At 52.0% G+C, this 23,335-nt stretch overlaps 1 protein-coding gene across 5 annotated transcripts in view; it reads right to left on the bottom strand.

Annotated features, from left to right (window-relative positions):
* Positions 1–21,162, bottom strand: part of LONRF3 (LON peptidase N-terminal domain and ring finger 3) — a 37,719-nt gene extending 16,557 nt beyond the window's left edge. For 4 of the 5 annotated variants that reach the window (XM_029241454.1, XM_029241455.1, XM_029241456.1 and 1 more), the window contains exons 1-5: positions 20,346–21,162; positions 17,587–17,705; positions 14,357–14,479; positions 8,081–8,342; positions 7,293–7,383 (exon numbers count right to left, since the gene is read on the bottom strand). In XM_029241454.1, coding sequence (XP_029097287.1) covers positions 7,293–7,383; positions 8,081–8,342; positions 14,357–14,479; positions 17,587–17,705; positions 20,346–21,162 — 1,412 coding nt within the window. The remainder of the gene's footprint in view (positions 1–7,292; positions 7,384–8,080; positions 8,343–14,356; positions 14,480–17,586; positions 17,706–20,345) is intronic. The other variant, XM_029241459.1, reaches the window with a different exon arrangement.
* Between the last annotated feature and the right edge of the window lie 2,173 nt (positions 21,163–23,335).

Raw genomic sequence — 23,335 nt, 5'->3', positions numbered from 1 at the left:
ACATGCGTATGTATACACATACTTTAATTAGATCCTATTTTAATTGTTTTGCAGGAGCTATTTTTTCAAAGCAATCTGAGGATCTCTTAAAAAGCGGTTCTGTACATTCAGAGATTCATGGATTTATTTTGCTTAAAGAAAGGCTCACCTGCAGCAGGACCACTGGATGGGGGCAGCTGAAGATGATGCTTCAGAAGCGGAGCTCGCACTCACCAAGAGGACAGAAAGAAGGAAAAGACGCCTGACCAGCCTATTTTGACCTCACAAGAGTGTTCGGTCGAGAGGAAGAGGCTGCAGGCTGCGCAGCCCCCTCGTGTGGCCAGGAGGTGCACCAGCAGCCTGGCCCGCACAGCCAGGCTGAACAGAGGAATCAGAGCGTCAGAGCTGAAAAGTACTTGAGAAAAAAATCGAACCCGCCCATCAGAATGAAACTGAGATCCACAGGGGATGAAGTGGTTGATCTAAGAGTACACAGCCAACTGTTGGCAGATGACATGGAAAAAGAAAAGGTACACGACTTCCCCTTCCAGTAGTGTGCCTTTTCTGTTAGAACAGTGATTCTCAACCCCTGCTGTGTGTGAGAACCACGTGTGTTGCTTTTTCTTTAAATAGCTTTATAGATGTATTATTGACATAGAGGTATCGACTGCACATGCTTTAAGCGTACAGCTTGAGAAGTTCTGACACACGTGCACACCCACGGGGCCACCTCCCCAACCAAGATAATGAACATGCTTGTCACCCCCAAGTGTCTCCTTGTGCCCCTGAGTAAACCCTCCCTCTTGCTCCTCCCCAGACCACCGCCCTCCCACCATCACCTGGGGAACTTTAAAAAACTACAGAGGCCCAGGATCTCACCTACAGAGATGCAGATCAGTTGGTCCAGGGTAAGGGCCAGGCATCAGGATTTGTCGAGCTCCTGGGGTGGTTTTAACGTGTAGCCAGGGTTGGGAATCACTGTATTACACAATCCTACTAACCTCTGCGTAGGCGAATCTAGTCTATTGGTCTCCAAACCTAATTATCAGAGTCCCAGGTGGAACTTTAAAAACGCAGACGTGGCAAAGTCTCACTGGATAAAGTTTACAATTCAGGAGGTCAAGGGGAGGAGCAGAGATTTGATATTTTTAACAAGCCAATGAAGGTCTGGGCTAGGAGAGAGATTTTTCATATATTTACTGTTTTCTACTTTTTAAATGTTATCAACCTGTTTAAAAAGCAGTTAATTTGTTTAACCGAGTTAATAAATTTTAGTTACTAAATTGGTCAAAAAGTAAAATTAATTTTCAGAAAACCTCTTTGATGAAGGTCCTAACCAGTGTACTAAGGCAAGGAGAAAAAAAGTTTGAGGACTTAAAAGGGGAAAAAACAAATCTGTTGTTATTCACAAATGGTACGATGATGAACTTAGAAAATCTAAAAGAATCTATAGAATGATTATTAGAATTAATAAGAATTGATAGAATTAGCAAAGAAGCTAGAGAAATACACATACACACACACACACACACACACACACACACACACACCATTCAATTGTAGCTCTATATACCAGCAACAAGCATGAGAGAATACATTTTTGAAAAGATGACATTTACAATTGCTTTTGAAAATTGAGTGCCCAGGAATAAATCTAACAAAAGTTTATGAGACGTCTATTGAAAGAAACTGTAAACATTTCATTGAAAGAAAGTAAAGAAGACCTAACTGAGTCCCAATAAAAACCCCAATGGGTTATTTTACTTGTTTGTTTGTTTTTGTGGAACTTGGCAAGTTGATTTCTAAACTTTATAAGGCAAGGCAAAGGGCCAAGAAGAGCTGAGGCACTTTTGAATAGCAGCAATGTAGGAGGACATGCTCTACCAGACATCAGAACTTACTATATAGTGATTAAAACAGAGTAAGACTAGCACAAGGACAAATAGATCCGTGGAATAGAAAAGAAAACCCAGAAATAGACCGAGACCCAGATTCTTGATTTATGACAAGTGTGGCACTTCAAAGCAGAGGGAGGATTTTCAATACATAAATAGCATTCTCAATAATGCTATCTGGGATAGTTGGCTATCCAGAGGGGGCAAAGAAGTTGGACTGCCTCTCACACCATACACAAAAAGCAATTCCATGTGGGCTGTAAAAATAAATGTGAAAGGCAAACAGTACAGCTTTTAGAAGACAAGATAGAACATCTTTCTGACCTCGGGGGGGGGGGGAAGATTTCTTAAACAGGACACACACACGAGAAAGCTAACTGTAAATGAAAAGATTGATCATTGCTACTGCATTAAACTTAAGAACTTGTTAGCGCGTCGAAAGGTGCCATTAAGAGAGCAAAAAGGCAAGCCAGAGCGGGAGAAGATATCTGCAGCACACGTGACTAACAAAGGACTTATATGTAGAACATACATAGAGCTCCTACAAGTCAGTAAGAAAAAGAGAGATAACCCAATCAAAACTGGGCAAAGAGTTATATACGCACCAGCAGACATAAAAACTGTTCATAGTAACGTTGTCCATAATAGCCCTAAACTAGAAACAACCCAAATATCCATCCAGAATATAACTGATTTTGGTTGACTCATACAATGGGACACTATACACTAATGAAAATGAACGAACTTCACCTACATGGAATAACATGGATAAATCTTCATCCTGAGGAAAAGAAGCCACAAAAAAAGAATCCGTTCTGGATAATTCAACTTCTATGAAGCTTTTTTAAAAATAGGAAAAACGAAATTACACAGTTTAGAGATACATACAAGGGTGTCAAGATAGTGGTTTCAGTGTTGGGGGGGGTGCCATGATTTGGAAGGGGCACACGGGCAGCTTCTGGAGTCCTGGCAATGTTTTATTTCTTGGGCTGAGAGGGGTTCCATGAGTATCCTCTTTACAATATTTTGTTAAGAGAATATATTCATATTTTTACATACTTTCCCACTGTGTCTATTTCACAATTTAAAGTGTTTTTCAAAATTGAGATTTGCAGGCTGATTTTGGGAACTACTGCTGTGATCTAACTCCTAGAAGCAGCCAAAGCAGATGATCTCATTTCCTCAGTAATTTGAGACCTATGAATCTGAATGCTTTTTATACATTACTTGACGACGCTAATGATGAAGACTGACTGATGAATCTGTATCTGCAAAACTATTTTTCTTGAGAATTTCAAGCCTTTTGTTCATTGAAGAATGTAATCCACATACAAATAATAATGGTATAGCTGGCCAATTAATTGCAATAAATACTGACAATTAATGAGCAGATGAATGAAACAGACACAGAAGGATACAGCAACTCTTAGCAAGAGCTATGATTAAAATGCTCCTGATCTCAGTGGTCACAAACAAGAATGCTGCCACAGATGCTGCATAATTATTGCTTTGAAATAATTCAAGGTTCAGATGCTTAGAATATATCATCTTTCAATACTCAACCCACTTCTATATTCAGGCTGACTGAGTAAAGTGACTGGGGACAGATGGAATATATTTCTCTCGCTATCCTGGATGTGTACAATACTGTTTTTCATATAAATTAACTTTATACAGTCACAGGCAATAATTGGACTAGCTCCATTTTACTATTGAGGAAATTAGGACTCAGACAAGTTAAAGAACTTGCGCAAGGTCACACAGCTAGCTAATAAGTAGCAGGGCTTGGGATTCTAAGTCACATGTGAGTCACAAGCCCATCTTCCTTCTCCACTACATGACACAGCCACGACTGTTGTGTTCATCTATATCTAGAACACATACCATCCATGTACACGTAGATGCACACACTCACACACACACCCTTTCCTCTCTCCCTCTGTCTCTCTCCCTTCCTTCTCCCCACTGCCAGAGAGAGAGAAACTCTCTCTATGTAGATAGAGCTAGAAATAGATATATACTCAAATCCCTCTCCCTTTTATTTACCAGTTTAGGTAATGATTTCGGAAAACACTTCAGGGGGGCATTTATAAATCAGAGTAGGGCCAGATTTTCTCACAAGAAAGCATTTTACATTGTCACAGTGATGGAGTAAACAACAGTAATAATAAATGCTTTCAGTTAGATGTCAGCCCGGATAAGATGTTTGGCTTGTCTGGAAATAGCTATCTTTTCCCACCAGTTACATCCTTGTATTGTGCTCTTTTGCTGCTATCAAATGAGAGCAAAGAGGGAATGAGGAGGAGGGAGGGGGCAGGGGGAGGGAGAGAGAGAGAGAGAGAGAGAGAGAGAGAGAGAGAGAGAGAGAGAGAGAGAGGGAGAGAGAGAGAGAGAGAAAGTGAACTGAGCAGCTAAAACTAGGTTAAATATAAAGCTTTTCATTTCAATTGACAAAGAGGTCACTGGGCCATTAGGTAACTGGTTCAAATATCAAACATTCTTGCTCCACATCTCAAAATATCCTTGTCACCCCAAAAGTCCTGCTCCACAGCAGCCCCAGAGGTGGCCCCCAGGGCTAGGATATCTGGAGCAGGTAAATCCCAAGGGAGGATCTGCACTCACTAAAGACTGAGGGGCAGAGAGTGACTTCCCTCAGCACAGCTCTCCCCGTCCAGCAAGGGATCCAGCAAGGGAAACTCGGAATGGAGACTGGAAAGTTTCTCACTAGCTCACCCTCCAACAGCTGTTCCATTCACTCTCTCCACCATTCTCCCTGAGGAATTTATAAGCCCCTCTGGACTTTCCCTCTAGAATCAGAACAAATAAATTCACACTCTAACTTGTCTTCTACCGATGCAGCACCACGGCCACTGGATTTCATTCTAGAAGCCTGCACAGGAGGTACAAATGTCTATAGTTTCATGACCCGGCAGATTGTTTGAAAATATCTACCCTTAAACCCTCTCCACCAAAGACACATGAGGGCCATAACGGAACGTAATAATAATCCTAATAACAATTTAAAAAAGAAAAACACTGAAGAGAGGTAGAAACAGGAGCTTTTCCAAGACTGCAATAATTCAAGCTAAAGCATATATTTGAAATGGCCTCTGTCAATATGTGATTTCTGACTTGGAGACAAGCCCTGTTGGAAGGGGATCTACATGCTTTTGAACTAGGGCTACAGTTGTAAGAGCCTTGCCATCAGAAACGTTCTCTAGACCTGGCAGGCTTCTTTTCACCATAAAGCAGCTAGAGTCCCACCCCCCCCACCCCCGGCCCCCGTAACTTACCAGCCCATACAATAACTTCTCCAGGCAAAGATGGGTTTTTGCTTTGAAGTCTCATTTAGAACAGAGGGGCAGGATAAGGGAAATAATGGCTTTTAAACTCAGAGCGAGCCAACTAGAAGGGGGTCTTATCCTCTTGGTGTTTATTTCTTGGACCAAATTTCTAACCCTTCTCTGAAGCTCCCTGTTGAGATCAGGGACAAACAAGATGAAAGGGAGAAAAGCAGAGGAAAGGGAACAAAAGAACTTCAACCTCAGGATTCTTAGCCCTCAGGGAAAACACAAACAGGATGAGTCTGCGTGTTTGATTCTGCGTCCCGGGGATGCCGGGAGGAGTGTTAAGAAGGATAAGTACACCAAAGACCCAGGCTTTCTGAGTGAGCTGAATCAAGTCTATCAAAGTCTGACATCTGAAGGACCACGGCTCACATCGCGGGCTGAGAGCCACAAAGGCGTTATTACCTGTGGAGGCCCATTTGTCTGCTTGGAAGACAAGCAGACAAACGGCACGACCCACCTGCTATGTTGTTGTGAGGGGGAGGGGGAACTGGTTATACAGCCCATCCTACCCTCGCCCACTCCACCTAAACTCAGACAGTGTATGGAAGGCTTGCTGCTACCTTCTTTATCGAGTCTGTCTGAGCTTATGAGCAAATCTGACAACTCTAATTTTTTTAAGAGAGAGAAAAAGTATATGTTCGGGTAATGGCTACCTTACTCATTTTTATTCAGAGGACAAGAAAAGTCATTCCGAGTATGCCTGGGATTGACATGGAAGGCATATGTGCTTGTAAAGGGCAAGAAAACCTCTGAGGAGCCTCCGCTGGCTGGATCCATCTGTGTGGTGGACCGAAAGATTTTTCTTGACCTCTCTTCTCTTGGTTCAACCATCTTAACAACTTTTGTGCAAATATCTCAGCCTCCTTTTAAAGCTCTTTTGGGGGGAATAAGGCACACTTGAGAATCGACTGAAAGCTGTGGACCTCGTCCTGGAAAACTCACACACACGCACACAGACACACACACACACACACTTTTACATATAACTGCAGGGAATTCTTAGATCTATTAGAATCCACAGATAGAACCCCCTCAGGGGTCCATGGACCTAAAGTTAAAGAACCTCTGGTCTAGGAAAAAAAGTTAACATTTATTGAGTACTTACTATATGTCAAGCACTATTCTAAGTGTCTTAAATAGATTTTCTCAATCATAACAAGCCCATAGAGCAGGTACTACTGTTCTCTATTTTACTCATGAGAAAACAGTGGCAGAGAAAGTCACCTGCTCCAGGTCAAACAGCCAGTAAGTGGCAGAGCCTCGGTTGAAACCCAGGCACCCTGGCTTTGGAGCAGCTCCTCTTAGCCACGAAGCCACAGCTGTGAAATGAAACAAGTGAAAGTCATTTCTTTGCACAGATCACTACTGTTGCAGTTTCCTTTTTGTGTATGTTGGAGGGTGGGCAGGCATGTGGATAATTTGTGTATCCAGAGGTCTGAGAAAGTAGAGATGACGTGGCAGTGGGTGGAGGAGAGACGCTTGGCCAAGTGGTACATGCCCACTACTGACTACTGTGCAGGGCACAGAACAAAAACTAGCCAGGCCCTCTCTTGGCTTCCAAACAATAGGCCTGTGGTGCTGACACTGGCCCTTGAGCTTTGAGACCTTGATCAAGTAGCCAGTTGAGATTAGTTCCAGGGTCACAAACTTAAACGCCTACAAGGCGCCCGGAAAGCAAAGCAAATGTGAGAGGAAGGCAGGTGTAAGGCAGTGGCCATGGGAGGGGGGCCGTGACCAACTGGAGTGCGTGTCCTGTCTCAAAACATTCACAAGCCCCCAAATCCCGTGAAGGCCGAACAGAAGACATCCAGCCTGTGTGCCATCAGTCTGTGACCTCTGAGTAGACCGTTTCCTTCCCACTCTCTAGGTATTTCCAAGTCAGGAGTGCGGGGAATGCATTCTGTAAGCAAGGGACACAAGCTAGCCCGTGTGACAGTTAACGGCGTGATTTCCATTTTGTTAGAACCACGCTTTTCCGTGCTAACCAACCAAGCAGTAGTTCACTAGCAGACAAGTCCCGACACCAGAGGGGAAGAACACTCAGGCAGTGACAGTACACATCACATACCTCATACAGAGGGAGCATTCAAGGTCAGAGGCGTCAAAAGATGCGAGTGGAACACTGAGAGCAGGTTTGGCCCCCGGAGCAGTGGGAGGATCTGTGGTTTAGAGAGCAGAAGTCAGAGCTGAACCAACCTTGGTTTCACAAACAGCACTTCTGAGGCAAAAGAACCCAATTATTTTTTCAGCCTGCCACTCTCACCACCTCCCAGAGAATTGATTTAGTGGCCACGTGAGCCACTGAGAATGGGGTACCCTGAAACAGGCGCTCACGGGCTTCCAACAGTCCCATAAAGAGACGCGCAAGTCAGGGACCGTCCGGAGCCCTGGGGGCTTCCTTCAAATGCAACAGGTGCCTCACTCAACAAGCGGCGGCGGCAGCAACTCCGCGGACTGAGCCAGGCCTTCAGAGCTGACACTGAATCTTGGCACTGCCAGCCGCTCTGGGAAAGGTATCAAGCTGCGGCTGCCGCTTCTCAGATGCCTGCCTACGGGAACACGACTGGGAAGGAGCGGAGTGAGGCCTGATCGCGCTGCCCTCGTCCTACGTTCCCGGAATGGGGATGGGAGTAGCCAGAGGCTGGCCTGGAAGGAGGTGACACCATCGAGGGCATGAGATGTCACTACTGGACGCAGTGCTCTCACAGAAGCCCCACAGGCACCCCGGAGGCGGCAGAGCTGAGAGCTGGGCCCCGTGCAGAGCTGCGGAGCCCTCCCGTGGAGGGTGAGGGACCTCCACATACTGGTGAGCCGGGCCCTCCTCCGAGCCGCTTGCCCCCCGGGGAGAGTCCGCACCTGCCTTAGACGCTTTCCTAGGCACCTCGGGGTCTTGGGGTTCGATTTGGCAGCGCTTCCTTTTCTTCCCCTGGCATTTGCCGGTCTTGCTGGAGGCAGCTTGGGGAGAGGCAGCGGCCCCCGCCTCCTCCGCTCCGTCCTGGTCTTCGGGGCCGTCTTGCTGCCTGTCCCCTTGCACCGGCACGAGGTTCACCGGGCTGCCTCTGTGCCCCCCGGCTGCTGCCGTCTCCTGACCAGAACAATGTGGGCGCTCCAGCGTTTCCTGGAAAGGAAGAGCCGAACATCAGGATCTACTCACGACCAACGTCGTCCTCTGATACTTCTCCCCAGGGGCACAATGAGAAGATACCGCACAGTGTTGATCATCTAGAGGACGTGTAGCTTAACTGATGGGCGGTCACAGGGTACAGGCAGGCCCAGCTGGGGCGGAGCGGAGGAACCTCTGTCCGAGGCAAGGACAGAAAGGCGTGTGGGGAGAGAGTCTTTGGGCCGCGCTGAAGGGGGGAATGGCAAGTGCAGTGCCAGGCCCCGCTCCCCTCCAAATCAGTCCCCAGTCACTACCTGGGGGAAACCAAGGCATGCAGTACAGCCAGGGTACATCCAGCCACTCAGTACTTCCTCTCACCCTCACTGCCATTCCGGGCCCTCCTCGAGCCCCACACCCAGCTCCCAAAGAACTTTCGGGAAGGCTCTGGCACAGGTGTGTTCACAGGCCTGCCGAGTGCCCTCACGCTCCAGAGCTATGTGTTATACTGGTCAAACAAACTAGGGACAAATCAGTCTTTTCACTAGATTTTGGGTGAGAAGTCTGAAAAAGAGACAAGATCATTTGGCAAAACGATCCATAATGTCTCTAGACTTTTAAAGAATTTTTGTCCAGGAGAAGGATCTAGAAAAAAACAAATCCAATGACAAGGTGTTTATGCAGGTTTACCTAGAGACCCCCTCTCTACTCCACATCCACAGCACATGGGTCAAAACGCTCATGCTGTTTTCTCCCCTCCAACTCCAACCAAAAAAATTGGTAGATAGATGAAAAATGGGCAGTGCACAGCTGGGAGAAAATGATGAGGTACGGAGAAAAAGGATGTGGGTTTTCTGAGTCCCTAACCTGGGGAGTTCAGGGGTTTTTTCAGCACTATGGCACTGCCGCATCCTTTCCACGAGCCCCAGGCATAGTCTACACGGTACACCGCTTTGCAAGGCAAAGTTTGGGTGGAAACCCAATCCCTGCTCCCCAGCGGGCTCACATGGGAAAGCCAGGGGTGCTACTTTTCTTCATTTCAGATTGAGCTGCCATTAGAAGTCACTCCAGGGACTTTGGTTCAGTGTTAGGGCTCTCAATCCTGTAATAATGATCTCAAACACGTATTGAGATGCACTAGGGGTGCTTTGATTTCAGGAGATACTCTAAGTTCTGCCCCCCCACCCTTTTTTGAGTCAGGTACACCTGCATTTTATTCATTCTCCAGAGCGGGGAAAGAAGTCAGGGAGATGTAAGATTCTCACCTGTCAGAGAATCCAAGAAGCCACAGAGACCCCAGGGCTCACATACAGGGGAGGAACACGGATCACAGATGGTGGGCAGGCAGAGGTCCCGAGGTGCCTAGACCCTCAGAGCTCAACTCTGCCTTCACGTCTGCCCTTCTGAGTCCCAGCCTCTGCCCACTTGCCCTCTGCTGGGAAAGCTAGGGCCTGGAGACCATCGTTTTCAAAGACTCAAATACCTGCGACTTCCTAGGTCGCTTCCCTCTCCCCCGCTCCAAATATGTATTGGAAGTCTACTTACGTGTAAGACACGGTGCAGGAATATGAAATTACCTCCCCTTGGGGATCAAATGGAGTTGTCTTTGCACAAGGAACTTAGCTGGGAGCAGCTTGCACAAACAAAAAGCAGGAAAGGAGGGGCTGTCAGGCCCTCTTCCCAGGCTCCGCCCCTAAGCTGATAAAGCCACCCCGACTGAAGGGCTCCAGGGGAAGTGGGCCAGATCCTTTCTAGTTCTGTCAACTCTCTCTTTCAGCTGGATCCGACCAAGAACTGAAAACTGAACGTAATAAATCATCAACCCCGGGCCCCCGCCTAAAATCCAATTTCATCTTTAGGAAATAGCCTTCTAGCAAAGAACGCAGCCATGAGCGACTCCATTTCTTCTCTCTCGGGAACCGAATGAGGTAGGAGAGTGAGGGCTCACTCCCCATGTTTGCCCACAAAACAGCCAAACGAAGAGTCACGAGCGAGCTGGGTGAGTGGAGTTTTACCTGTGACAACTTTGGTAGATTATGGCTGGTGCCTTCAGTAGCCAATGACTCTACGTGTTCCTTTAATCTAGGGTGAGGTGCCAACAGCTTCAGGATATCGGGAGAATGTTCCTGAGAAGCCCCCGGGAATGATGGTGAAAAGAAACTAAGGAGAAGCTGTGACATAAAACAGAAGACTTCACTACTTAAGTTTCTACAGGTGCTTGGGTGAAGGGTGGGGGGAGGAAGGGGCAAAGGGCACAGCTTGCGGGGCCAAACTCTAGGGAGGAAGCCTTGGACCAGAGACCCCGACACAGTGGGGTAGGGGTCCTCACTTCAGCGCATCGGAATTGCCTGGGGAGCTTAGGGAAAGTCCAGGTTCTAAGTTCCCATGCCCGGCTCCCCCAGGTCTGAAGTGTGGCCCGAGAATCTGGATGTTGAAAAGGCACTACAGATGCCTTTGTCACCCTAGCCAGAGGTACAAACCACCACTCCGCTGCTGCCATTCCATAGAAATATCTGCAGGGGGATTTCAAAACCTACCTAGGAGGAAAGAGGCAGAGGTGAAGACGGGAGAGAAACATCAGCTGGGGGACCTGGAGTCGTGTCGGCGACACCCCCATGGGTAGAAGGTGACAAATGTCATCGAGGTTCCTCGCTACTTCTTCCCACCCTGCCCGTTTTGCTCCCTCCTCCATCAGCCCCGGATCATGAATTCCCTTCAGCAGTGAAATGTCCGGAAAAGCAGAACCCAACCTTCCTTCCTCTTCTCCTAGTCTCTCCTCCCCGTTTCTGGCCTTCACTTTCCAGAGAATGTCAGGTATCTTCAAGGACCGGGGGCAGGCCGGTTCCAGTCTATGGCTGGCTTCCTTTGCAATTGATAAGCTGGGGGCAGTGGTGCGGGGGCAGGTAGAAGACCCAGAAGGGACCGCGAGACAAAGATGTGCGGTCGCGCGGACGCTGCGCCATCAGCTGCCCACATCCTTGTTTCAGTTCTCCCCTGTGAAAGCGCCAATTATCAGCGTACGTATGTATCTATCATGCGTAACACAACACAGGAAGGCAGGTCACTCACTTCTAAAACATATTCACAAGTTTGCCATGGAGACCCACTAAAGGGCGCTCCACCCTTTGTTCTGGGTAATAGGGTATTAACTCATCAGGAGAATCTGACCGAAACTCTGACCAAACTCTCTCTGGTTTGATTTGCTCTTTTGCTGGGCCCCAGCAGTTCCTTCATGATGTTCCTTCTGATGCCAGCACTTTCCACATAGCCAAGCCCTGCTCATCCCTCAAGGCTCAGCTCCAGCACTACCTTCCCCTACTCCCCCAGCCTCCCTGATCTCTCCTGTCCTTCTGTGTTCTCGACTGCACCATAAGACAGCACCTTACACTACACAGTCTTGTGTTAGCCTCAAATTGCGTTGCAGATGTAAGTCTTTCTCTCTAACCAGATGGTCACCTTCTGGAGGGCACGTGACAGATGTCCAATAAATACTCATCACACTGGATGGAACTGAATTAAGACACTAGCCATCCCAGGGCCCAGGGAGAGGCCTAGGGTTCAGACCCAAAGTCTTCAGACAGATGCCTCTATCTCCTCCCAGCTAGGAGTTGGTAAAGGAGTGAGGTGGGGAGGTACTCACAGCGACCAGGGCCATAAATGCCACCTTTCAGAGGCTCCTCCCGAGTGGCCCACCAGGACCAACCCACTTCTGAAGCAATCTCCCTGGAATTCTCCCAAAAAGAACAGTATCAGCCATAGGGCATCCCAAGGTACAGGGATAAAAGGGTAGAGTGCGGTGAGAGGGAAAGAGAGGCAGAGGGGGAACTCGAAGGAAACAAAGCAGAAGTAACAGCAGCTCTGACCTTCTTCCTTTAATACCTAAGATAGACTAGGCCTTCTCAGTGCCTTTGGAAAACAAAATTTGGGGTCACTCTCAGTGGGAATGAGCATTCCACATACGAATGGAAGTCAATTCCACTTCAGTGTCTGCCTTTGAAAGGCCCAAATGGCTCAAGAGGGCAAAAAAGAATCTGAGGTAAATACAAACATTAAAAAGAAACCCAGGCCTGTGAGTGGCTAAGGCAGCTAATTAATCCCAAGTGAGCCTGGACCATCTCTGTCATACCTTTATCCCTGGAATGGGAACAATCCAGTAAATAAGCACAGCGGAGGTCCTCAGTGTTCTTAAGTAACTGCCATGCCCTCGCCACACTCAGTGGAAATTCGCCTCTAAATACTCACCCCAGCTTCAGAACTCTGGAACACTCGTCACAGGCAAATGCTCGCTTGTATTGTCTGAAATTTATATTACACTATATAACAAGTGCAAGATTGTAAGGTAGGTCCTTGAGGACTGACACTGTGGCTTATGCCTCTTTGGGTCTCAGAGCTTAGCACAGTGTGTTCCCCTGCCCCGCTAAGGCAGCTGTGGAAATGACACTAGGTGGTCTGTAAAATCGGGCTGTAAAGAGAGATCAACCCAACTGATGATACCAGAGCCTCTCAGGCCAACTGGGAAATGGACAAATGAGAATAAAGGAACCACTCACTCCTGAGCCCAACACCTGCCTCTTTTGGCCTTTGCACACTCTGTCCCCAAAAGTCAAGGCTCTTCTAATCGCCTTTGTCCATCCATCCCAGACCCGGATAATTCCATTGCTGCTCTCCCCCCAGCCCCAGCAGTGGGTGCTGAGACTCCTGACAAGGCCTCCTGGGACAGCAGGATGGTGGAGCAGCTCACAAGGCAGACTCCGGAAGCAGGTGGAGTTGGGTTTGATTGCTCTTTCACCAATCACTAGGTGTGTGACCTCAGGAAAGTCACCAAGCCTCAGCTTCCTCATCTGTCTCATCTGTAACATGGGCATAAATAATAGTACCTACCCTCATAGGGCCACTGGGGAAATTAAATTATATCTTCCCCATAAAGCCCATAGCACAGTGTGGGGTGCACAGGAAACGCTCAATAAATGTTAGCTATTATTATTATTACTCACACTATGGAGTGCAGTTAAGATTTGGGAAAGGGTCCACGGCTTGGAGCAATTCTCTGCCACCAGCGCTCTGACTAACCAGGCCAAAGCAACTTCCCGGAAAAGAAACCTTCTGTGAGAGGCATAGCGTCCAGAGCTCAGCTTCCCCTAGTTCATTGATTTTGCTAAAGATTCCTTTCTGGGGCCTTCAGAAACCACTCCTGTCTCTTGCGCCCTTTCTTCATCCACAGCTCTGCCAAACTGTACTGGGACAGAGGCACTTGGGGAGTGGCGGTGAATAGGGAGTGGGAGAGCAGAGGCCGCCACTGATTGTTAACATCCAACTTCCAGGCCAGTTAGCCAGACCGTGAGAATACATTGCAGAACAGTAAGCAACGAAGTCCACGAATTGAGGATGCTTGAGCCTTCACTAATGCGCCCAGTATTTAAACAGTAACATCCACATTCTCCCAGGACTCAAGGGTTGGAATGACTGTTTGCATGTATTGTAATAGTCCTTGACTTATATTCTGTATGTGTTTTATTTCTAGCAAAGGAGCTGAAGGTTGGAGTTCTGCATATGGCAGGGCAGATGGGACCCAACATCCCTTCTGAGGAGCTGGCTGCCCTGTGTGACTGGTGAAGCTGTGACTTAGCTAAAGAAAAGTTCTACAACTGCGGGCAGCCTCACACACAGGACCTCTTGCCAACAGCCAGAATCTCCTCAGGGGGCCTCCATCCCCATGTTAACTTATTTGGTTTTATTTTGTTTTGTTTGTTTCCCACTGACAACCCAAACCCCGAGTCAAAGAAGCAAGAACATCCCTCACCAGCTCCTACAGAAATGCAGGAACTGCTCGATCTGATTGTACACGCCAAAAGGATGGTGCTTCCGGGCCATCAGTTGGCACTTGTGTCTCGCTCCTGTCCCCTCAACCCAGGGAGCCACCCACTCAGGACCCCCAATCCCAGGAAGGGCAGTTCCCTCACTCCCCCCACCCCGGAGAAGACAGAGGGGTGGGGGCCCACTGGGCAGCTGGACCTGATGTCATCTCAACTCACCCTTTGGGCTTCAGCTCTTGCTCTTTTGTTCTTTCCATCGAGGGACACACAATATAGAAACTCCCTTAGTGCTTCCTCCACCTTGCCTAGGGTGGCTAAGGCTTGCGCTTTTCTGAAGTGTGCCTGGAAGAAAACATGAGCATTCAATCCCATTCTTATCCACCTCTTGATGCTGCTATCGTTCATAACACCAGCTAACTGCTTCGTGGGTTTTCATTGTCATGTGAAGGGTTTTAAAAGGACTATCTCATCTATAGCCCTACTAGGTAGGCAACTGTTCTGAAGCCCATTTTCAAGGAGATAAAACTGAGATCCAGAGAAATGACTCGCCCAAAATAATAAGAGATTGTGGAATCAAGTTTTGAGCCTGGGACTGACTGATACTGAAGCCCAAATTCTCAACCACTGTGCCTCTGCCTCCCTCTCTCCCAGCCCCACCACTGTATTGGAGGAGGTACCAAATGTAGCAAGAACCCCCATTTGAGCACATACTAACCAGGTTTCAGGACCTGCCTGGATGGACCTTCCTGGTAACTGGTCTGTCAAGCAGAGACCTAGTCCATCTTACCGGCTGAGCGACCACCTACACTCACTGATCATTTATCAGAAGAGGCCCAAGTGAGCCAAGGCATGTGATCTCTCCAAGACCTCAAAGGTAGCTAGTAGCAAAGCTGGAACTAGAACTGTGCCCCTCCCCGCGAAGCAGACCGCCCTTTGGAGGGCTAACCAGGGCCTGCGCAAACGCTTTGGCTCCGGTGGGCTCAGCCCCTTCGCCACGTCTTGAAATAGCATAAGAAGTTTTAGGGCTCCTCAGGGTCCAAGCCCAACTGCCCTGGGAGAGAAACCCTAAGGGGTAGGAGAGGTGCATCCTGGGGAAGAGGGAGGAAAAAGAAAAGAGGTGGGAGGAGGGCTGCCTCCTCTCCGTGCCTTAGGACAGGTGCTCCTGGCAGCTTGGCTTGGAGGCTGCCCCTCAGGGGCCTGCTCCCCACTCCCTCAGCTCCACGGCTGAGCCCGAGTGTAACTTAGTGAAGGAAATAATGCGGGGTGCGGCTGCTGGGCACTCTAATATGCGGGGCCTCCCCTTCCGACACGCCTCTGCAGGCCGCAGTGCCCTCCGGCTCGGGCCTGGCTACAGGGGCCAGCCGGGATCTGCCTTCCTGAACAGTGGCCCCTGCTCCAAGCCTCTTGGGGGCCTCCCCAAGAACTCCCCCTCCTTCTGGAGCCGGATGCATGGCTTGTTGCATCTTCCCAGCAGTGCTCCGGGGGCCCTCAGGAGAAAGGCTTGTGTGACATTTCAGGGCGGCTAGAGGGGATAAGTGCTGGCAGCCTCGAGAGGCTTTGGGATCTGACCAATCATACCAAGCAGCCACCCGTATATACTCCAGCTGCTCAGGGCCGCCAGCTCACCCTCCTGGAGCTGCACCGCCTGCAGGAGAATTTGAGAAGCACGAGCCCTGGCTGGGTGGCTGGAATAGGGCTGCACGCGGTGAACTCCTCCCACAAGGGCGTTTCATATAGAAACGGTGGGAAATATGCAAATCGGGGTGTGAGGCGGCGCTGAATCAGAAGCAACGTTCAAGTCTTCTCTCGACCCCCAAGTCAGCAGAGTTCTCTCGTCACTGCCTCTCTGCTTACGCCAGCACTTTGGGGAAATGAACTCCTGTTTAATATTTCCACCAACTCTTCCTTCACTGGGGAAGTCACTTTTCCTGTTTCATCCAAGATGGTCCACTGCTTACTCAGCCTTGTTTCCCACTGCACTGTCGAGGCCCCAACCCTTAGGGGGCCTAAGCAGAAAGAGTTGCAAGAGAAGTCCTCTTACGCCCAGGCAGCTCACTGGCCTGCACCACTACAAGGCCTGAAATAGCTCCCACTGAAGCTCCTGTGGGTTAAGACTTTGGTGACTTTGAATAAACTGTAATTGTGCTCCTTGGGAAAGAGAATATACTAATCCATCATCATTCATGAAAACCTTCTCATGAAAGAACATACGAGATTCACTCTGACATTAATGGCCCAGTATGCAGCTCCACAATGTTTTATCTGAAGTTCCCAGATCCTGAAAACAGTCTGATAATCCAATATGTTCATAAGCTTGACATCAGAATCATTAGGTGGCAAAACCTGACCTAAAACGATGTGTGTTACAGTCTTTGTCCCACTTCGTGTGTATTTTCACGTAATATCCTACAGAAATAGTCTGTGTGACTATGGGGCGCTGTCCAGAGCTTAAACCTGGGCTTTGTGAGGTTGGGAACATTCTGGATTCTGAACATATCTGGCCCCACGGGATTCAGATAAGGGATCCCAGCCTTGGATGAGTTGGGGTTGTGCAGAGAGAGCACCACACCAAGAGCCAGCGTTACAGCTCACAGAATGGTCTCTTGGCCATGCTCACCTGTAACCCTCACTGCATCCCTGTGAGGCGATCAGGGCAGAGAGCAAGATCTTCCTTTTGCAAACTAGGACACTTAGGGTTCAGAGAGTAAAGCGACTTCCGCATGGTCACTTAGCTTGCAGGTAGTAGAGCCCAGGCTCAAATCTAATCTTCTAAACAAAATATTGAAATGTGGCTGAGGGCCAGTCCTGAGGCCTGACAGAGATGCAGAAAGTGACACTTTGCACCCTGGCATCTTGAGAGATGCTGAACCTGTCTTTCTCTCCACCCCTCCACGTGACCTACATGTTTAGGGGAACCGGCAGGCTGACTGACTACATTAAGGACTTGAGAGGGCAGAACGAGCCAGCAATACTTCTCTCTCCCTCCTGTTTCTACTGTCCTGGGAAAAGAATGATGCTGTTGACGGCAGACACATACAACGCCATGTGCCAGGCATTGTTCTAAGTACCTGCATGCATTAGCTCATGTAATCCTCACAACAAACCCTCATTTTATAGATGAGGAGATGAGGTACAGGGAGGTTAGGTAATTTGCCAAGGCCGCACAGCTAGTAAAAGTAGCAGAGCTGGGACATAAAGCTCAGGCAGTCTGGCTCCCAAGTCCATGCTCTAGAGAGTCACAAGGCCCAGGCTGCTCTGCGGGTCATCAGCGGAAGATCAGGTTGGGGAGGAATCCAGCTCCCTTGCAGATCCCTAAGTCACCCTTTGTCAAGGGACCCCCCCAGCTCCTCTGAAGAGCCTTCTCCCTGCTCTGAGTGAGGGAGGCAGTCCTTCCTGCCAGTTTCTGTCTACAGTGCAATTCCTTCCCATCCCTCCCATCCCACACTCACCTTAAACCCCATGGGGCGGAGCTTACATGCTATTTCCGCATCATGCAGTGCATCCTCATGAGACTCCAAGGTGAAATAAATTTGAGACCGGTTGCTGTAAAGCAAGTGGTCATTTGGAGCTGCCAAAATGAGAAAAAACAAACAAACAACAAAAAAACCTTGAGCAGAATGGCAAGTTATCTAGGACTTTTCTGCTAGGGACCCAAAGGGGTAAGCTCGATCTCCAGCCCTAATATTGCCCTGCCTACCACACCCCCCAGCCACTCTGGGTCTGAGCTTCCCCAACTGTAAAGAAGTCATTTTTCCCCTTCTCTCAAGCAGTTCCTTAGAGGGCCTGTGGTGTCAGTGGTGCATTAGCAACTTTGACTCTCACACCCTGGAACTCTCGCACCCTGCTTCATGGCCGTGCCTAGCAACTGGCAGCCTGGCTTCTGGGTGAGGTATTGCCCACAAGGAAACAGGCCAGGGAGGAAGGAGAAGGGGATGGCCAGATGTGACCCCCATCCTTGCCACCAGGAAGACAAGTCCAAGTTAGTCTCCCGGTGATATCAGCGATATCTCTGTCTACAAACCCCAGCATACATGAAGTTCTTCTGAAGAAAATAGAAATGCATCTGCAAGCCTCCATCCTCTCATTACAGATAGGCAGATGTGAATGGACAAGACTTCTGGGAATAAAGTGAGGTTGTCTCTCATCAATACTCTGAACCACTAGATGCCAGGGATGGAAAGGCCTTTAGAGATCATCCGGCTCAATCAACCCATTCTTCAAGGAAAATCAAGCCCAGAGAGGGGAAGGCACCTGCTCAAGTCTAGCTAGCTGGCCAGACTCATTACTAACTTGACAGACTTTGAATCTGGGGTGGGAGACAGGTTCCTTTTTTTCCGAAGGGGAGTGTAGTACTTCGAATAGTAAGGAAGAGAGACTGGCCATCTTCCGGCACCAAGATACTCTTTGTTGGGGAGGTCCCTTTCCTCTTAGAAGGGTGAAGAGGTCTTGACATTTTTCACCTTGACTCCTCTAGTGGTGCAAGGAAGAACCCCCAGGGGAAAGTGGTGACAGCAACAAAGGGGGAGGAGGAGGAGGGCAGGAAGGGGCTTTCGTGGCCCTTGGGGGTCGGCTGAAAGGAATGGAACCTCCCTTGGAGACCTGGGCTTAAGTGGCTGCCACCTGTCTACGTCATACTGCCCTGCTCTTCCCCAGGGACTGGGCTCCACCTTCTGCTGCGGGAACAGGCTTTGTTGGGGTTTTTCCGCCAGGGGTGTGCAGAGGGTTCGCCTGGGTGCCCATTACTTGCTCTTAAGACATCAGTCAAGAGTTTGCAGTCTCCTCTGTCCCTTTCCTTGCAGCACACACTGTGCTTTGCTTGGGCACACGGGGTCTCGTTCCTCCCCCTCCCCCACTACCTGTTGCAAGCTCGGGTGGAGATGCAACACGTGGAGGCGCCAGCCCACCCCCTCCTCCACCCATCCGAGTGGGGCTCAGGGCACCCTGGGATCCCAGAGCCCTGTCTGCCCAGCCCTGTCGCCTCCTCCCCGGCACGCTTCGCCAGACACCGCGCCCCGCCGCCGAGCTCCTGGCAGCCGGCCTGAGCTGGGCAATACCCGCGGCTCGGCGGCCACTTCCTGGGTCCAGACGCGGGGGGTCGGGGAGGGGGAGTCGTTCCCTGAGGGAACTCGGGCGCCCTAGTGCGGCCCGAGGCGCGGGACTGCCCACATCGCCCTTGAGGCCGCAAAGACCACCCATCCCTCCTCAGGCGGCACGGGAAAGCGGGACAGAGGCGGCCCCCTTGGCAGCCAGCCCACGGTCCCCGAGGATCCCCGAGCCGTCGCCTGGCCGGTCGCCCTCTGGTCTGTCGGGCTGGTGTTCGAGGCGAGAGCGCAGGCTGCGGGCGGTCGGGCGCGGGGTGGGGGGGCATCTATTTCAGCCGAGCATCGTGTGATAGGAAGCGGTGACAATGAGTCACAGGGCGACGGGGCGCGAGCGCTCCCCCCACCCCGCCCGCACACGCTCCCGGGATGGTTTCCGAGGCGAGCGTGGCCCACTTCAGCTACCTCAGCCGTTACACAATCCCGCCCGCCCGCGCGGAGGAGGGGCCGCCCGGCCCCGGCCGCTCGCGGCCCTTATGCAACCAGTGCTCTCCTGACCTAATTCCACGCCGGACCCACCCCACCGGGAGCCGCGGCCCCGGAAGGGACAACTCCCGGCAGCCACGGCGGCCCCAGGCCGGGAGGGAGCGGCAGACGCAGGCGCCGACCGAACATCCCAGGCTGGCGGGAGCCCAGAGGCCCCGGCGCGCGAGTGGGAAGGGTGCGAAGTTCCCCTGCTGGCCCGAAAGCTGCGGACAGGTGTTAAGAGGGGCCCATGCGCGCAGCGACAGAAGGAGAAGGCGAGCCCGAGAAACAGACGGTGACACCGAGCAAGAGCCAGAGTGACAAAGATACGGAAAGAAAGAAAAAGACGGAGAAACAGAGCGACACAAACAGAAGCAGGGACTGAGACACGCAGAAACACACAAGCTAACAGGAGACACAGAAGAAGACAAAGAGCAAGGAGATAGACAGAGACCCAGAGAAAGAGCCATGAACCAGTAGAGACAGAGAAAAAGTCGGAGACGGAACTCCAGAGCCCCCCTCCCCCACTCCAGTCGCGGTCCATCCCAAGGTCCGCGCGCCCTCCTCCGCCCGGGTCCACCCCGCAGCTCCCCGCCGGGCTCGTGCCCCCACCCGCCCCGGCCCCGGCGGCACGGTGGCCTCACCCAGCCTAACTGCCTCGTTGTACTTGAGCAGCGCCGCCTCCACCTGGCGCTCGCGGTACAGCCGGTTGCCCTCGTGCCGGAGTTGCGACGCCCTTGCCGGGCCCGGGAACAACTTCCCGAGGAGGCCGCTGAGCACCACGTTGACCCGCAGCGGCGGCGGCGCCTGCTGCCCAGCTCGCCGGGCCCCGCGCGCCCGCCCGGTGGCCACCATCAAAGCGGAGAGTTTGACCCCGCACAGCGCACAGCGCCGGTCGGCTGCCCGCCCGCGTTCCAAGCACAGTTTACAAAAGGTGTGTCCGCAGGACAAGGACACGGGGTCTGAGAGAAATCCATGGCACTTCCGGCACTTGAAGCCGTCCCACACCTCGGTGGCCTCGGCGGCCGTCGCCGCCCCTGCCTCTTCCGCCGCCAGCGCGCAGCTCGCCCCGCGGCTCCCGTCCGGGGGCTCCGGCGCCGGCTCCTCGCCTTGAGGGACTTTCTCGGCCAGGCAGCGCACCAGCTGCTCCAGCTGCTCGGCCACCAGCTGCTGCCGCTCCGAGAGCTGTCGGTACACCTCGAGGGCTTCACGGAGGCGCCCCCCAGACGCCAGGGCGTCGGCCTGCGTGAGCAGGACTTTGCACTCCGGCGTCGAAGCCCTCGGAGGACGCTCCTGCGGCGGCGGCCGAGTCGGTAGAGGTGCGGGGCCTTCTGTAGCCGCCTCTGGGTGGGGGCCCGTGTCTCCGCGGGCCGGTGATGCCGCCGGCTCCGCCAGCTCTAAGTTGTTGCTGCAGAGCTCGGCGGGCAAGCTCAGCATCTGTTCAGTCTGAAATGAATCCATAGGGAGAGGGACATGCGTGGGGAAGAGGCGTCTAGGGGCCGGGGACGCGGAGCAGGGAGCGGCGGCTGGAGGGAATCGGGGCTGCCACGGCCGCCGCTCTGCCGCTCGCCGGTCCCTGCAATGCCTCCGCGAGCTCCATGCCGGCCGCCCCGCGCCGCCTAATAACTGTCTTGTCTCAGCAAAGTGTTATATAAAACGACACCACGTGACGCGCCGCCAAGCCGCTCATTGGCCGGCGGCGGGGCGATTGTTACAAAACCAGACAGTTTTGTAACAGTGTTGTGCTTGCTTCTGTGGGCTTAGCTTTTCTTGGCTTCTTTTTGCGGTTGTTTGTGTTTACACTCTGTCTTAGTTCCCCCTCGCAATGTGGTTCCTTTTCGGAAGACGGGGAGAGAAAGAAAAAACCCAGCGTCTTCTCCTGGGCTTCTCCGTCTCCAAACCCTACCCCATCCCTCCTCCAAACCCGTCAGCAAACAGGTCCTCTCTGCCAGCCGCCTGCTAGCGGTCCCCTCTCCCCTCAAGAGGCCGGTACCTCGAGGCACGCAGTCCGCCAGGTCTTTAGGGACGCCGGAGGCTTGCCCTCCCAGGGGCGACGGCGGCTGTCTGCAAAGGGAAGCGGGTTGGGAGGGTCCCCGGGCAGCCCCCACTCGGGTACCGGCCCCGGCTCCTCACACCCGGGGTCCCTGGCCACCTTCCCCAAGGAGTCCCCCAAAGGTAGTGAGTGCGGTTATCTGAGGGCGCTTGATCTCCTGTGCCGGGAGACTCGGAGCAGCGGGCCCGGCGGGCTCAGCAGTTTGGCGGCGCTCGCTGAGCGGAGAGGGACATGCGGAGAAGATGCGCTCGCCGGCTAGCGCCCGGAGGAGGCCCCCCGCGCGCCCCGCTTCCTCACCTCTCTCTCCTCCAACGCTGGAACCTGCGCTGGGGCGGGAGGCCGGCGCCCCGGCCCTGGGGGCCACCGGCAGGATGGGCGCGGCCGCGAGCACAAGGCCTGCTGGGGTCAGTGGGCACTCCGGGGGCGTGGGAGAACGGCGGGCGGAAGGCGGGAACCCAGAGCGCTGCTCGGGAGAAAGTCTGCGAGTCCTGGCGCACTCCAGCGGCCGGCCCCGCTGCCTGCCGGTCCGCCGCTCCAGAGCGGAGACTTCCGACGCCGGCGTGTCACCGTGGGGGGCTGCGCCCAAGCCGCGATGCTTGGCTCACAACGGCTAGGGGTCTCAAGGGTGCCCCGCTTCCTTCCAGAAGGCCAGAGTGAACCGCCCACCCCACGTCTCCCTCCCACCCCCACACTTCGGACGGGAGCCACTCGCTCAAATAAGGGTCCTGCTGCTCCAAGCAGGGAGGTGGGGTCTGGACTTGTCTCCGGCTCAGTGGGCCTGCGGAGTCGGCAGGCTCTCGGTACTGCCTGGAGCCACGGCCGAGGTGGAATGCCGCCGCAGAGGCCTGAGGACCTACAGTGGGCGCCTGCTCTGGCCATTTCTTAGCTGAGTGACCTTGGGCAAGTGATCTAAAACTCTGGGAGCCATCGTTTTGGCTTCTGAACCAGTGTCAAGGATGACTAGTTATGTTTCAGAGCTGGGAACCACAGGCTCCATCCGGGCTGTGTCTCTTTAGGTCATTAATCCCCCTTGAGTCAACACCAAGGTCCCAGAGAACAGGTACTGTGCAGCTATCCTTAGAGCCTCCCTCTGAGACAGGATGGGGGGAGAGGGTCAGAAGGGAGAAGGGACACGGGCACATAGGGGAAAGGGACCAAGAAAAGAAACCAGAGGAACTCAGGATGTAGGGAAGAAGGCGCACATCGGAAAACCTGGCTTGCAGCCCCGGCTTTGTCATAACTTGCTGTGAGACTTTGGGCGAGTCCTCCCACAAGGTCTTAGTTTGACAAGGTCTTGTCCTAATGTCCAAGGTTCCCTCCAGCTTGAACCTTGACAGCCTTCTATCCTAAGACTAGATGTCATGATACCCAACTCAACTACTTAAGTACAAAAGTCTAGTCCAGATGCTGTGGGAGACGGTGGCTTGGACAAGGGGGTGAGGTCAGCAGTAGTAGTGGAAGGGCAGGGGTGGCTAGATGGCTGTCCTCTTCTTCAAGGTCAGGCTTGAGCTAGAGTTTGAAGCTGGGGGAGTCAGGAGGCCAAGAGGTGGAGGAGAAGACTATGCTGGGCAGTTGGGGAGA

This window comes from Monodon monoceros, unplaced genomic scaffold (assembly GCF_005190385.1).
Source record: "Monodon monoceros isolate NGI ecotype Baffin Bay Population unplaced genomic scaffold, NGI_Narwhal_1 Super_Scaffold_22, whole genome shotgun sequence".
In the NCBI taxonomy this organism is placed as follows: domain Eukaryota; kingdom Metazoa; phylum Chordata; class Mammalia; order Artiodactyla; family Monodontidae; genus Monodon; species Monodon monoceros.
The sequence above is the reverse complement of the archived record's forward strand: the minus strand, read 5'-3'. Positions and strand labels throughout refer to the sequence as shown.